A 13,200-nucleotide genomic window follows, 5' to 3' on the forward strand; every position below is an offset into this window, starting at 1 on the left:
TATTCATTCGAACGCCCCCGGCGCAATCAACGCTCGTTTGCATCGTGTTCTTTCGCTCCGCATAAATTGTAGTTGGTTGTTTAGATTTTGCTGTTCATGTTGGACGTCGTATCTTGAACAATGTAGATGGACTTCTACGTCGAAGAAACGGAGAACAAATTTGAGACTATGTGTTAACAGAAACATATTCGAGCAGCTGGCAAACCGCGAATCATGCTCTTCTATCATGTCAATTATAAATAGAACATTGACTTTTTTAGTAGTCAGGTGTTAGTTATGCGCGTAAGATTTTTGTCTCAAGAAATGTCTTCTGTTATCTGCTACGTAACGAACAAATGAAACGATTCATCTACCATTTCCTCAATAGCGCTACCATTTCCTCAATAACCTACACATATCACGGAATTTATCTTCTATCAGCAACGATACAGATAGATTAAAGATTTTTATTGCAAAGCTTGTGTCGCGACAGAGAAACGTTGACTTGAACTAGAGTTTTAAGGAAGAAGGACAATAGATAACGATAGAAGTGTAGAAAGTATTGAGAAAGTAAGATCGAGAGACAATCTGCTCGTACTTGCGAGCTAGTACGTCACGTGTGTAAGTATTTCCGGCGGTGTGCAAAGGCGAAAGGTTGACTATAGAAGAAAAGGCAAGCGGTACAAAAGAAGACGCAAGAATTCCAAAGATATCTAAAGAAGTAGATCAGAAAGTTGGAAAGAAAGAGACGAGGAAGATGTTTCCGCGAGATTGCGCCAGAATCCGATGCTAGCGGTGTAACATTATAAATAGCCAAAAGTCATTTATTTAACAGGAAAAATAATTCCTTGCAATCCGAACGACGTTTCATATTTTATTCCATTTACAATTCAGCTGGTTAATATCCAATAAGCTAATTCCAGAATCTGTTCGTGCTTGGATGTTTTAATATCTTTGGAGCGAACAACGTATCTTCATCGATATATTTAAATTCTGTAAATTCGTACTTTTACAAGTACAACTAAAGAAACGGATAAATAGAAATTTATTATACGTACTTTTAGATTATTATATACGTCCTCTACGTCCCTGCATTTTTAACCCATTGACGTACAAATAAAACGGAATTTGATGCGCCTGAAGAATACTATTAAATCTGACTCAACTGAACGGTTACATGCAAGCTCAAAAACAGAATATTTTATTTCGAAATTTACATTGCTGTATAATATTCAATCGAGTTGATATATAATGTTAATGGACACTAATTAAGTAACGTTATAAAATAATAAATTAATAATTCTATAAAGTATGATACATTTCAAAACATTTTCGAATATGTAGAGGAACTAGACGTTTCTTCACTAGACAAGTTGTGTCGCTTCTTATATTATTTTTTAAGCACACATGGCATCTCTTTGCAGCATGTTCCTTTTTATTAGTCGAAGGTATATGTTCAGGAAAATTATATTTAATTATAATTACCTAAATTACCTAATTACCTAAAATTATAATTACCTAAAAATATTTTACCTATAGCCGAGTTGGGCACTCACTTTGTGACGGTCTGTTCCGACGAATTGTGTAGCATATCTTCCGCGATATTCATTTTGTTATCGATACTGTTGCGGAGAAAGGAGGTGAGAGCATCTCGAACATTTAAAATAAAACAGAATCGATGCACGATTTTCGACGTCAGCCGGAAACAGTTCTTCACATTTCGGAAAAGTCAAAGTCTACAATGGCACATGAAATGGATGACGTCTTCCAGACGTCATTGTACACCAAGGAGTTAAATTTCTCACAAATGCGCAAATATCCCAAGTCTATCTTAACGCAAAAGAATATAATTTATATCTAAAACTACGAGGCACGGAATTAATCTGAAATATATTTTGAAGTGGACAGTAATCGAACGAAACAGAATAATTCCTGGCACACGTAGAATATCGACTCTAGGATCATAAAATAGGATTGCGAAGGATTAAATTGCCTCTTCGTTCCACTGAATAGAGAAACTCTCAATACCATCATACCCATTACCAGTAATTTTCTTACCTGCCCTGACCTGCACGTCACGGCTGAGCACTCTACCGACGGAATTGCTCGCCACGCATCTGTAGGCCGCGCTGTGCACATCCTGCCGGAACGCGGCAGCCGGAAACGGCAAAAGGACCAACGTGCCGTTCCTCAGCACCCTCCGCACTCCCGGTACGTCGTTCACCGGATGTCCGTCCGCGGTCGACCAATCGATGTTGGGCGGGGGACTTCCTGTCGCGGTACAGTCCAGCCAGGCGCCACTCGAATTCGAAAATTCCACCCTTGACGGTGGCTCGATCACGAAGCTTGGGCCACGTAAATGTGCGTCGAATCCATGACCACCCGCGGATGTCACCGCCGCGGCTGCACCTGCGAACAAAACGAAACGTTCAACGCTCGAAAATTCGCATAAATCTGCCGGCTGATTGCGGAAAAACGGCGCCGCTCGCTGAATCGTTGACCGCCCGACACGCGACAGTTTAATTGCGACGTAAATCCCGTCCCTTCTCCATTTTTGCATATTTCTCTCACCACCCTCTGTTCCGGGTCTCTGCTAATAAAACGCTTCGCGTTCACTCGTTTCATCTACGAGCTTTTCTTTCTTCCTTCGTGCGGATATTTCCGCCGTGATTGCGAATCTTGGCTTCGACGTCTGTCTGCAACGAGTGGAGTGCGGTTATCGATGGACTCGAGGCAGATTCAAACGCGCCAGGGCGCGCGAAATGCAAAGACACACGAAATAACAAAATGCAAAGACACACGAAATAACAAAATGCAACAACGAGATATTATTTATCAGGAATCGTGGAACACGAAATGGATTAACGTCCATAAATTGATATTTCTCCAACTCGTCGTTCGCGTTACTCGTGCGCCAAAAATGACCCCTCTCGCGGTTCTTCGTCAAACGAAGAAGAAACTCACGTCGTGAGAACAAAATTTTGTTTCTGATTCGATAGCGCCGATCATTCCTAGTCCTTAGCCTATGCCAATATCGTCTAACATGTTTCTAGCAAATAAGCGTAGATCTCGATAGTTAGCGCGTGGTTTCATCGTAGAAATTTAAAACGCAGTACGAAAGAAGCCAATGCTCGTGCAACGATTCCATATTGTTAAGTTTCGTTTGGAAATTTTCCGCGAGAAAAATTGGAAACGGTTGCGAGAGAAACGGAGGCGTGCGTTATCTGCAGATTATTCTTACGCGGATCGTAGATTGTGCCGTGGAACGCAGTTCGTCGATTTTCAGAACCGATTAAACGCTTCGGTTATCGCGATTGTCGAACGAGCGATGGCCAGCACGTAACGGGCAAGTTATCCTACTCGAAGTATATCAGAGGGGCCGTACTTGGACATAATGCTTTGATCGGGGGTGCGAAGACACGAGTCAGCAAGTACTCGGCTCTTGCATCGTTAGAAGCCACTTCAGGCTAATAACTCCGGCCAGGCCACTCCCGCGACTCTGGAGTGTAGTTTAATTGTCGACGTTATTCGTACGCTACGGTAAAGAAACTACGAGCGAAGTTCTGTTCTAGGGGTGGATAGCTAATATCGTTCATTGCCCTACTCTTCCGTACCCCTATTTCCTCATTCCATGAAACGATTCAAGATTGATGGTAACTATGTCGAATGACAGAAGTATTCGGACACTGTAATGTCCGAATAGATCGATCTGGGTTAACGGTAGAAATATCATGGCTTTTCCTTTCTCATAATCCTCTGAATCCTGTTACGATTCTTTAACTTTTTACGTCTCAATCTCGTTTTAGTTTCAACCGAGGGAAAGGCTTTTAACGTTTTACGATAAAAAGATCGTTAATATAAAATTGAAACGAGAAATCACGAACGTTAATAACCGTTCCTTCGTATTTTCCTTGAATTTCGGAACTTTTTTAAGGATAGAAAGATACGATTCGATCGGGAACAACTCAAATGTTAAGAGTATACCTTTGTTATGGTTAAAAAGCAATTACCGAACACAGCAGCAGAAGAAGCTTGATCTTTGGTTTGCGAGTAAAACGTCAGCCAAGAATGGTTGTGTCAGTGAAAATTACAATTTCTGCCTGTCTACTCTTTGTTGCGTTAATTCAGCATTTCTGTCTAATCCAAGAGATTGTTTATACGTGTACAGTTTCGTAATTACTTCGCTGAATTCTTTTATATTCATACGTTCATAAATATTTATGTAAACATCGACGCCGCGGTACTGATTAAAGTCATCTCATCTTTTTCAGATGTACCTTTCACTGAACTTTTAGAACCGCAATCTAACAGGCTTGAAAGATCAACACATCGATGCGTTGTTGTTCAAAGACGAAAATAGATTGCATAGCCATAAAGAGACGGAAATTACTTTACGAGGAACATCACAAAAATTTCCACAGAGAGGAACGTTATATTTTCCCAAGACTCGGTTCCTCTAGTTTTTGATAGACGGCGCATATGGACGAGGATAGGACGATAACGGCGATCAAAAGAAACCCTCGTTGGTTCGTATCCGCGCAGAATTCCGTTGGTTCGATTTTAACGAAGATCACGATTTCATAGCGGCCACTGTAGAAAGCGTACGTTCTAAAATTTGCGTATCGATCGCTGGCACGCTGGCCGTGTGGTCGTGTGTTAATTAAAAATTCATTTATCTTAAATTCAATTTCCTCTGACTACGAGCCAGTCGTGCTTGCTCACACACACACACACACACACACACACACACACACACACACACACACACACACACACACACACACACACACACACACACACACACACACATATATATATCCTGAATGAATGAAAAAGTGTCTAAAAAATTTATACCATGCAAGTAGAAAGAAAGTGGCGAGAAAAAGAAATGGTAAAAGTAACAAACAGAACGGGAACGCAACGGTAATGCAAAATTAATTCGTCTAATAAAGGCGTAATTTTTGAAGCGAAAGAGCATGTTCCGCCATTAAAAAGAAGCACCGCCGCTGGCTGCTCACGAGCGTACTGAAACCAGGAGATGGAACGATATTGCATATCTCTCTGGCATCGTCCATAAGTGAAGAGCGGTTCGGTGAAACGTGGAACTCATAACGACGCGACGTCCAAGGGAACGGACGTAACTCGTTTATAACGACATTTGAAGGAAGAAGAGGGATACAGAGAACGAGAGAGAGAGAGAGAGAGGGAAAGGGAGAGAGAGAGGCAGAGAGAGAGAGAGAGAGAGAGAGAGAGAGAGTTTTGAGTCGCGACCGAATTTCGTAATACCCGTTGCAGGATAGTATGCGCGTCGCATACAAAACACAAAGTATGCAAATCCTGGGTGCCGCGCGGTCGAATTGAAATCCCCGTAGTGTCCGGCAATTACAAACCGTCACGGTGACTCGCTTCCGGAATTGTCTCGAGCACTTAATTACTAATTCCAGCCAAGTATTTCGTTGGCCGGGGGCATCGCGTTGAATTACACGCATGGCACCTTACCCTCCGCTCGTTCGTTTTCCACGCGCATACATTATACACGCGAGTGTCACGATTAATGTGGACATCTCGACTTTGATGGACGGAACGTCGCACGGAATTGTTCGCTTCCGCGGTACAATTTTTTAATGGAAATTACGGCTGCGTTTTTTAATACTGTTTTCGGGCATTGGTTTTTAACAACAGGCGATATTAGCTTATGGTTCAATGGCGAGTCTTCAGGAATCCTTGCGCTGCAGCAACTTTCATCGGAGAATTTGTGGAAAGAAACGATCGCCCCGTGTCTTTTCTTTCTTTTCTTTTTTTTTTTTTTAGTTTTTTAGTGTACTCGACAGAGACAATTTTTTCAAAATTGATTTGTAAGTTTAATCCCTTCGCTATGTCAACTATCGAAGAAAATAGTTAGTTTAGACTACAACTTTAGAGAACCATGGTAATGTAAAGGTTCTTACAAAGAAAAGGAATCATCTAATCCCATTGGACTAAACATTCTTTAAGTTATTCTACCACGTAAGTACGTTTAGCTGATTGCTCTGTTTTCGGTTTCTAATTAACGTATCCAGGAAATTACATCAATTCGCCGATTTGCGTTTAGTTGATCACCATATCGATGCAAACTGAATTTCATTACATTTAATAATCAACAATTAAATATGTAAATGGAATGGCTAATTAAGAATAGTACATAGCTATTGTTACATTATTATCACGCGCATATAACTATCCCTATAATAATGTATACCAATATATAAAACGAAATAAATATAACGCGAATCGACGAAATAATGGTTGGCTATATGCATATGCATCCTGAATCTATACGACCTAATTTAAATGGTAATTATTATATAATTGCGACATTAATACAAAGCTAACATTGGAAACAAAAAGCGTAATATTCTACTGCCGTGTTGGACGAGATTGGACGCTTTTAGGTTTAAATCGATTGAATAGTTCTCCTCATTGAGAAAAATTTAATAAAAAGTATACTCTAGAAGTATAATTGTATTACAAGTTTAGAATGAATATTCTAGAATTATACTGTGATCTCTAAATTATGGGAATGTATTGTACCATGTATTTGCGGGAATTTAAAAATTAGAAAAATGTCTGAAATACGTATAATACACAAAAAGATAGAAAATATGCAAAATAGAATATTCCTTATGTTTCCAAGGTTACGAATTTGTTTGATCGAAACTGTTCGATGAAAATATTTTGCGATTGATTAATTTTGAATAAAGGGTTTCGTCGATTGATTTCGATAATAGCCTAAATATAAAAGAACTGATATATAAAATGTATAAAAAGAAAAATTAATATATATATATTCTGATCATGATTCTTGATTGTTCTCCTATAATGACAAGCACTTTTCTATCGACAAATTAAAAATTTAATATTGCACATCGATATTGGACGAGATTCGACGTTTTTCAATTACGTAGGGTAATTATGGAATTGTTAATTCGACGCGCGAATTTTTATCGCGCCCCGGCAGAAATTAAAATGCGAATTAATGGACGAGTTAAAAGGAACATTTGAATTTAATTGAGGAGAAGCGGCCATGAAATAGCCGCGTTGGTTGCAAAGGGAACGTGTACAAGATGCTTTAAATCGAGAGAAACAAGGTGTTGTTCTTTTTCCCTTTTTTTTCTTTTTTTCGTCAGTTTAGTTGCAAAGAACTACGAATGGATGAGGAGCACTGGGAGGCAAAGAACGCGAACCTTTTTGCCATTTGACTTTACGGAGCATGAAGGAAATTATCCCATGCTGAAGCTAAGTATCACTAGCAGTCCGTAATATCCGTTCTTGTTAAGCTACTTTCCATTCTTTGCCATTTACGCTGCTGATAAATTATTTTAAGGTATCAGTTTTTACATTTTCTATTTATGTTACTATAGGTTTGTAAACAATGTTGCAAGCTTACAACGTAATGTAACATTTCATACTTTTGTGAAACATTTTTTATTATAAAAATTTAGACTGTAACTTTTTATGTAATTTTAGTATGATCTTTTAAAGATCTTTTCAGGTGTACGATAAATGGACGAACCTAATTTTCCTGTGTTCCGTATTTCCTTACAAGTGCAATAATAAATTTAATATTCTACTATCCTTCTATATCCCACTTAAACAATGATATTTTCCTTTCTACGATTCTCAGAATCCTTTTATACACATAATCTTTTCAAGCAACATAAAGCTTCCTGTTCACCGAGCAATAACAACGTCATCTTCACCACCGTAATCTTTTTACACGACCGAGTAAACTGCGCAAACATTATAGGATAAATAAAACGACATCGTTTGATAAATAAAATACAATATTTTCAATCTTTCAATAACGTAACCACTTTAACCATTGATCGATTCTAAGATTTCAATAAAGAAAATCTCATTAGATTGCGATAAAAAGATTATATCGCATCAAGCATCAAACGAATTACATTAATTCAATAAAACAATCTAAAAAAGATCTTCTAGAAAAGGTCTCCTTTGCAATATACTCGTTCGTAACTCAAAGAAATGAAAAATTCAATCAATTTCTAACACATCCCGATCTGATCCTAACGCCAATCAAAAATTCTAACGCGATTCAAAAAAATAAATTTTACACGTCTATCTTTACTAAGTCGAAAGCCACAGTCTAGGATTTATCGCGGTCGCGCAAGAGAGACTCACAATCTCTGGAAGATTTAGATTCGAACGACTGCAGCGGATAGACAGCAGAACGAGAGAATTAAAAATGCTCGATATCAGCGAAAAGAATGTCTGACTGAATTCAACCGAGTAACGCTCTAATTTTTTATTTGCCCCCTCCCCTATTATCCCCGTCTACCCGTATCGATACGAAACCGTTCCGGACCGCGTTCGTTAGATTCCTCTCGGGGAAATCTAAAAACGCTCTCGAGCCCCGGGGATCGGATCCGACCAGACGATCCGTCTTCGCGGAGCGTCGTCTCAGGCATTTGTTCGACGAGCCGGAAAATCGAACGAGAGTTGGATGGATGACAGGAATTCCCGACAACGTTGGGAATCGCGCGGATTGCACGGAACGACCGAGACGTCCGAGACAACCACCGGCGGACTCCATAAAGTGGCGGAACGCTAAATAGCGACCGGGACAATTAAAGGGCAAGACGTTCGAGAGGGACGGAAACGAGAAGCGTCGTAGGTTTTGTATTTGCGCGTAAAGTTGGAAGAGAAAAGGAGATGGTCGTTGAAGATTGTGAAGATGCGAAGGAAAGAAAAGAGAGGAAGAAAGTACGGATAAAAGTAGAGAAAAGGGTAAAATAGAACGAGAAATGAAAAGGTAGAGAAGAATGGAAGGAGGAGAAGAGTTTGTGCATCGCGAGAGCGAGCAGATGGCGAGAAAATATAGTGGCGAATGATAAAAAGGGTAAAGAGTGCGAGAAAGGTGAAGGGAGAAGACGGATAGAAGAAAGGGAGTTAATTAAGGAACGGAGATGATGAGTAATAATAAGTTAGAGGCTAGCTAGGATAGAGAGAATAAATCCTTTCTACTTAGAAAGGAAGAAATTCGCATGGAGAAATAGAAGAGAAAAAGCTGCGAAAGAGTAAGAGCAGAGCGAGAAAGAGAGGGTTGTAACGATAAGCGGGCGAGAAAGACGGAAGGTGTGAGAGCAAAGGGGAAGAGGATGAGAGAGAGGAAGCACTCGGCAGGTAATAGCTCCCAATTACCATAACGCTTGGCTAAGCCGACTAATCGGTTCCGCTTATGCCGACCGGCAAATTATTATTAATCACATTGCACGTGGATTACCGTTTATGTACATCCCCAGCGATGGCATTTGCACTCTGGGTCACGTCGCGCGTCCATGCCAGCCTAGTAGCATGAATTTCCAAATCGGTCTTTGATCTCACGGTTACTCACGCTCCAGTAGAACTGGATCCTCGAGAAATGCTAAAAGCATTTCCGGCGGGTTACTTCTCAGAAATTCCTCGATTCGAAATGTGGAAATGCTGATAACAGGCCTCTCGCATCGTGTCAGAATTATATTTGTCAGCATTGTTTGCCGTTAATGTCGGATTTCTAACTTTTGTCAATATATCGTCAAATATAAAGCTCGTAACCGTGCAATCAATAGTCAGCTACAATTTATGGCACTCTATAAATTATACAACGTGTACGTAACATGTACACTCGTATAGTTACATATCGATACATAGGTATTGTTATAGAAATTACATAGTCAAAGTTAAACTCGAGTTATTTCATTTTAGAATATTTGATCGAAATTTTCATTCTATGTTGTACGCGATAAGTGATATCGATAGTCTTTGCTAGCTGATGGAGAGAGAAAATAATGAATTTTCGAAATTGTTGCTTTTTAGAACCATTATAATATTTTAAAATACGTTTCTATCGAAGACAAAACTTATACGCACGTTGTAATTTTTAATCAACGTTTCAACTAATTCCGTATATTGTATTTGACAATCAAAAAAAACACACGTGAAACAAAATTTCAATTTTAAAAGCTTTATACCATTATTTCGCGTTTCAATAAAGCTTTGAAACTAATTTTTCCTGAAAAAAAGAATACGTAATATAAGTATAAAAATGGATCGTCCACTTTGTACGAGTGTAACGAAAATTGAAATTTCAAAAATCTCTCTCCATTTTCCTATACACAAATTTTTAATCTCGATCTTTCCTGTGTAAAACCTTTACAAAAAAGCACTCTAATATTAAAGATAATCGACAAATACCGATCGTTTAATAATTCTGATCCACGAGACAAAAAAGAAAATGAATATCATTTTGTTCGAAAGTTTCGTAACCAAATTTGAGAAAAATTTGTAGACACTAAATTAAATTCTATCAACAAACCATTTAATTTTCGATATTTATTGATTAACTTCGTGATTACTTTACCGAAAAAATTCAGTTTCTCAGCAAACCTTCAGCAAAGTATTCAGTTTTTTGACAAATGTCGAACAATTTTTATCTATTTCTCGTAAGAATATAAGACTTGTCTTTCTTGTTACAAAATGATACGTTGACCAATACAAAAATTTGTTCTCTTATTAATTGCATTCGACGTTCAGCTAAAAGTATAATTTGTCAAACAGCATTTATACAGACGACAAACGATAATATACAGGCTACAAAGTATATACATATACTTGATGTATATCAAGTGTCAAAAATGCTACGAACTTCTCGAACCACCGGAGAGAAACCAATATACACATTTGTTACGATGATCAAAGCAAAAGCATCGAAAGGTTTGTGGTTCCTTACATCATCGCTGTACATTGGCGAAGAGATTAATTGTCCGTCGTAAATCATAGCGGAATTTCGTTGGGAACGTCGGGGTTCGTCGAGCCAGGTTAGTCGAGGAAAAATTGATAGAAAGAGAGGATTATATTCGGAACAAGTTTCCTTCCGTGAAAAATTGGGTTGCTTCCAGAATCAGAGCTTTTGTGCGGGATTTCGGGACGTCGCGTCGCGTCGGTGGAGTCGGTTTCCATGAAACGAGCCGACTGGCTCGGGACCGGCCAAGGTAAGCTCGACTACGAACTCGGAATCAATAGGCGGAACAAACTGTGTAGGTGGATAGAGGTCGCTGGTAAGATTGAATTTGCAGACTCTACCGCCCTTGTCGGTGAGAAGGGACCGGATAAAAAGGAAAAAAAGAAAGGAAAAGGAAAGAAGAAGAAGAAAAAAGAGGGCGAAGGGCAAACCTAGAACGGATAAGAGTCTAAAAGTCTCAGGAAGGTGGTTCCTCGCGAACTGTTTCCCTCTTTTTTCTTCCCCGTGAAGGTTCCCGTGTTTACACTACCGATCAAGACAGCAATTATTTGATCCGGCTGTAGGGACGAACCCCATCGCGAATCGTAACCTTTCGAGAAGAAGGTTCTCCATTTTCCTCTATCTTTCTACTCGTTGAGATTCTGTTCCCTCTTTCCCTTCCTTTCTGTTTGGAATTTTGAGATAATTTGATATTCGCTCGAGTGGATTTTAAATATTAAGCGGAATTGCTGGAAATTTGCTCATCGTCTGAGTTTTCTTATTTCAATACCGCTTTATGGGTAAATAGTGGATACGGGATTACCGGTTCAAGAAGTCATTGTTGGAGTCGATACGGTTTATAGGAGTTGGGGTTGGAGATACAGATATATACTGCAGTTCTTACCTTTCGTTCTTTTCGTAAATAACTATGACTATTCTTTTCTCATTGATTCGTTTAATCTGTAAACTCTTTTCCTCTATATTAGGAAATTCTCGAGAAAAGACAATTTCCTCTATAGTAGCCGGTGGTTTGCGTTAGTGTCCTAGTCAAGTTCAAGCGTCGTACAAATATCCATCTAAAGCTGGCAGAATATCTCCTAGTGCACGGTGTACATTTCTTTCCTTTCAACGTATCCAATTTCCTCCCTATTTTTTCTTCAATATTTACGACCAACGTATCTCGCAACAACGGTCGGAATTACTCTGAATAAATCGCAGTGACAGTGCGTTAATGACAGTGTGTAATTAACTTCTCCAATTACTTTTGGTTCAGTCCTAATCTTCAAGGAAGTAACATTTCTTCATTTGCAACCTTCCTGCACTTCCTATTTTACGAACATACTTACATTGTACGTCGTTATCGATTTACGATAAAAGAGAGTAACAGCAGGTATTAGATCAAAATCGAATTGTTCAATGAACACGTATGTAGTTACATGGCTGAGCAGCTGAAGGATCAAGGCAATTTGCATTGAGCGGAAGAAAACAAATTATCTGATATAATATCCGATTAACAAACATCCTCGTCTATCGTTCTCCGCGCAACGATCAAACACACTCGCTAAAACCCTCCGCAAACAAACGAATAATCTCAAAGGAAAACACTATCAAACCTACTTCACCTATTTGATACGAACTTTGTACATATCTACACTTAGTTTTTTAATTCGCTAAACAAGCAAACGCTAGTCGACATTCGCTGCATGTTCTATCAGCTTCTTGCAGGAGCATAATAGGCTAAGCTGAGCGATAAATTCTGGGTATCTTGTCGCGCACAGCTACCAACGGATTCATCGACGTATTTTAGAGGACACTCGAGTCACCTGAAATATTCACCTCGACCCGTTGGGTACGTCTGAAGCCTTACTTCTCTCTTGCTCTCTACCTGTCTCTCTCTCTCTCTCTCTCTTTTTCTCTCTCGAGGGTTCTGCGTTTAAAGTTTAAGGAGACCCGTACTCGCCGTTGTACGATGTCGTTGTGTTTCCAACTGGTGTAAGGAAAGAGCCGTGAGCTTGTTCGAGGTCGATACCAGCTTCTTCGTCTCCTGTATGGATGGCTTCCTTGAGGCTATGCAGTCACGTCGCTACGTTGTAACTTTCAGCCGGACCGATGTATTCAATTTGCTACGGTGATCCCTGTACCCGAGTCTTAAATCTCGATGTACAGTAGCAGACGAATATTTTCCATTAAGTAGCAGATTGTAATCTTTGTTTACTGTGTTTGGATCAATTTTCATTTTTTTAAGATGTATTTGTTTCTCGATATTTATGTCGTCCCCTTCAGAGCAATCACCATTAACGATAATACTCTTTTGCCAACGTTTGCTCTATCCTTCGAAACATTTTTGGGATTTATTTCATTGTATGTATTTTAGTTTGTTCTGCGTTTTTTCTTTTATGTCTTTGGTGCTTTGAGATCGTTGTCTTTTCATAGCTTTTTCCATTAATAGCTATAGAAAGAAG

At 39.2% G+C, this 13,200-nt stretch overlaps 1 protein-coding gene across 9 annotated transcripts in view; it reads right to left on the reverse strand.

Annotated features, from left to right (window-relative positions):
- The window catches only part of LOC117214663 (Down syndrome cell adhesion molecule-like protein Dscam2), a 124,520-nt gene that overhangs the window by 44,700 nt on the left and 66,620 nt on the right, over window positions 1-13,200 (reverse strand). For all 9 annotated transcript variants that reach the window (XM_033460872.1, XM_033460871.1, XM_033460870.1 and 6 more), the window contains exon 2: window positions 2,038-2,388. In XM_033460872.1, the coding sequence (XP_033316763.1) occupies window positions 2,038-2,388 (351 nt within the window). The remainder of the gene's footprint in view (window positions 1-2,037; window positions 2,389-13,200) is intronic.

This window comes from Bombus bifarius, unplaced genomic scaffold (genome assembly GCF_011952205.1).
Source record: "Bombus bifarius isolate JDL3187 unplaced genomic scaffold, Bbif_JDL3187 scf7180000009243, whole genome shotgun sequence".
In the NCBI taxonomy this organism is placed as follows: domain Eukaryota; kingdom Metazoa; phylum Arthropoda; class Insecta; order Hymenoptera; family Apidae; genus Bombus; species Bombus bifarius.